This window comes from Geospiza fortis, unplaced genomic scaffold (assembly GCF_000277835.1).
Source record: "Geospiza fortis unplaced genomic scaffold, GeoFor_1.0 scaffold637, whole genome shotgun sequence".
In the NCBI taxonomy this organism is placed as follows: Eukaryota; Metazoa; Chordata; class Aves; order Passeriformes; family Thraupidae; genus Geospiza; species Geospiza fortis.
The window spans coordinates 635,866-639,141 of record NW_005054515.1 but is presented as its reverse complement, the minus strand read 5'-3'; the positions used below and the strand labels follow the sequence as shown (position 1 = coordinate 639,141).

The following is a 3,276-nucleotide window of genomic DNA, read 5'->3' as shown; positions in this document are numbered from 1 at the left end:
CCTCGCTCCTCTTATTCCTGCAGCGTGACGCTGAGGTGAAGGCTGCTTGGAGCAGAGGGATGCCAGCCAAGATGCAGCTCCTTATCAGATGTAACGGGAGGATTTTCCTGGCTGTTTGTTTAATCCTCTTTGTGGGATGCACAGCACAAGGTAAAACGGGGCGGTTGTTCTCGCTGTAATCCTCTTTCTGGGCTAGGCACGGAGGCCGAGTAAGCAGCCTCTGAATTTTACAAACTGGCCTTCTTTTGGGGGTAATGAGATCTACTCAGAAAGGCTGTTTGCTAATGTTTCCTTTGCTGGGGCGGGGGGGGAATGGCAAGAAAATGTGCTTTTTGCAATTGGAGCATTTCAGTTTTCGAGCAAAGACTTCATGTTGTCGCACGTGTGTATGTTTTCAGTCTGCGTATCTCAAGATATATTTTTCTAAATGTCCCTTTCATAGTGGTCTGGTTACTGCTGTTACTCAGTTGTGAGTTACAGACATGGTGTGTAACAGTTCCCATGTCATAACTCCTACGGTCTGCGTTCTGGGGGCAGCAGGAAAGGAAACTTGGTTGTAAGTATGAGGAAACCAAACGGTTTATTCCGTAAAACATTGCGACATACACCACGAAAATGACAAAAGGGAAATATTGATTCATGATGCTGTGCCCTGTGGATTTGTTTCTCCTGAGAGAAGAACTGCTCTTCAAGCACGTAGATGTAATGTGTCCACAAACCAAAGCTGTGGTAGTGATAGGCTCTCAATATGCATTACCATTCTGAGGTTGATCTTTGGGGGATTATGGCCTGCTTGTTCTGGGTTGCTTATTTGCAAATTTTTCAGCTGCAGGTGTTTATTTTGTTGCCACTGTTATCATTAAAAACCTTCTTAATAATAGGTGAGGAGAAGAAAATAAGTATGAAAAAGGAATATACTGTAGAGGCAGCAGGAAATTACACCCGTGAGATCTTTTCTCTTTTACAGAAGAGTGTAGGAGGTAGCTGAAAGTCATCCAGTACATTATGGAAATATATAGGGCAATAGAGAAGTGTAATTACAGAAGGATATTCCCAGCAAACGGAGAAGAAAATAGATAAAATGCCAACAGGTTGAGAATGCACCAGGAGGTTTCTGAACAAATTAATTACATGAGACCAAGAGGAAGGATGAAATGTCACTGCTCCTGTCTTTATTATGTGATCCTTATTTTGTCATTTTGGTATTTTTTGAAGACCCACATTATCAGTGACAGCCCCAGTCAGGCACCTGGGGAGCACCAGAACTGAAAACTGGGTTTACAAAGCCTTGCTGTGCCTAGGAGACACCTGAACTGTGTCTCCTCTGGCAAGTGCTCCCAAAGCCTCCATAAACCCTAAGAACTGCTTTGAGTTTCTCACATCCCCACCAAAACTCAGCCTGTTGAACTTGAAGGGGCAGAGCTGGAGCTAACAGAGGAAGGAGAGCACAGGAGAGCACAGCTCTCTGCTGGGTGCCTCGTCCCCAGAGGTTTTCACATTATTTCCACACACCTCCACCTTCAAGGAGAGCTGCAGGAGGCTGAGCCCCCCGGCCCCCGTGGCTGTGCCACACTGTGAGCTGGGGATGAGCCTTGCTGTGACAGCAGGGCTTTCCCACGGGCTTCCTGCTGCTCTGTGCGAGGGGATTCCCTGGGATTTTCCATGGACTTCCTGCTGTCGGTGTGTCTGATGTCTCCGATGACAAAAATGTCACTTAGGATGTCAGTAGCCATTTTAAAAAAACGTCTTCAGGGTTACTTTACTTTTCCGGAGGTTGAGCAATCAGGGCCACACAAATTGCTTTCATCCGCTCCTTTAAGCCTTATTAGGTGCTGATAAAGTTCCCAGGAGCTGGTGAATAATGTCCTTGGGCAATGTGTGGCTGATTCCACCAGGTGCTCCCATGCAGAGGGCGAGGTACAAGAGGGTGAGGTGCCGGCCCGACGCCTGGTCTGCCAACTGCATCGAGGAGCAGGGGCCCTGGTTCCACATGCCCTCTGGTGGGGCCAACAGGATCCTTCCTCCCGGGGCCGACCCCTCCTTGTAAGTTCGTCACGCCAATCACTTGTTTTTAAAGTTTAAAAAGTAATAAAATGGTTATAAAAATAGTAATACAATTAGAGTAATAATAATTTGGACAATTTGGATTAGGACAATATGAGACAATAGAGACAAAGAGTTACAGGCAGTCCGGGTCCCTTTTCTGGGCAGCATAACCCCGAAAAGGAACCCACGGTAACAGAGGATTAACCCTTAAAAGCAACAGCCTGTTGCATATTCCTACACCTCATACATGGTCCATAAATTCCATTCAAGCACAGGATTCTGTCTGGTCATGTCAACTTCTTCCTCATAATACTAACAGAGTCGTTCTGGAAGAAGTTTGTTTCTCCTGATAATGGAGCAATAAATTCTCTTTCTCTGAAAGATTTGGGTGTCCTGTGGCTGCTATCTCAGTGCGAGTCCTCTCTTTAGAAAAAAAGTATCCTACATAGCACAGTTTCTATTTTAACATTATGTTATAACCTAAAACTATATTTAACACTCTGCTTAAGAATATTAATACAGCATTACTTTCTAACACAACACATATAATATTCATTTGAATATTTGTGAAAAGCCAATCACAAAATACACATTTTTCACACTAGCACCCCAAAATGTATTATTCCTGCCTTGACAGTCCTGTCACAGCGTGGCTCGCCCACAGTAATGTGAGGCTTTGATGCGTTCATCTGAGAGATAAAATTGCCGCTCTGCGTTTCAGGATGAAGAGGTACCAGGAGCTGGGTGACATATTCCCTCTCTCCAGTGAGGATGCCGGCTCTGGGTCCAATCCCATGGCGGAAGCAGAGCCAGCCTCTGGGTCGGGGCTCGGTGACAGTGACAGCTTCTCTGAGGCGAAGCTGCCTGCCCTCCTGGAGAGCCTGCGAGGCAGCGAGCTGCAGGAAAAGCTGTCGGAGGAGGATTTGCTCCTGTAGGGCCGGAGACGCCCCTCATGTGCCGCTGCCTCGCCTCTTCCCCACAGCCTGACCCGACAGCCATGAAGCGGTTTTAAACCAGCATCAATAAAAACTCTGCCTTAAGATCTTTACTGCTTTCGCTTACTAAAAGCATTGTTGTTCAGTCTGAACTGCCTTTTTATGTGTGTGAGTGCGGCAGCCATCCCAATGGGGGGAACAACAGCGATGGCCTGGGCCAGTGATGGGTGCGCAGCCAGCTCTGTGGGAAAGTCATCGTGCTCTGAGGGGAAGAATTCCACCCTTTGTGCGCTGG

The 3,276-nt window shown here is 46.8% G+C and overlaps 1 protein-coding gene across 1 annotated transcript; it reads left to right on the top strand.

Moving 5' to 3' along the window:
- On the top strand, positions 1-3,113 carry SRGN (serglycin). The gene is made up of 3 exons (XM_005428967.2): positions 1-150; positions 1,896-2,043; positions 2,768-3,113. Exons 1-3 carry the CDS (start codon positions 60-62, stop codon positions 2,979-2,981), a joined length of 453 nt encoding a protein of 150 aa, XP_005429024.1. The 5' UTR covers positions 1-59; the 3' UTR covers positions 2,982-3,113.
- Positions 3,114-3,276: the final 163 nt, after the last annotated feature.

Coding starts and splice junctions, on each gene's coding strand:
- SRGN (XM_005428967.2), top strand. CDS start 60: ATGCCAGCCAAGATGCAGCTCCTTATCAGATGTAACGGGAGGATTTTC. Junction 151..1,895: donor TGTGGGATGCACAGCACAAG/GTAAAACGGGGC, acceptor TGATTCCACCAG/GTGCTCCCATGCAGAGGGCG. Junction 2,044..2,767: donor CCCGGGGCCGACCCCTCCTT/GTAAGTTCGTCA, acceptor TCTGCGTTTCAG/GATGAAGAGGTACCAGGAGC.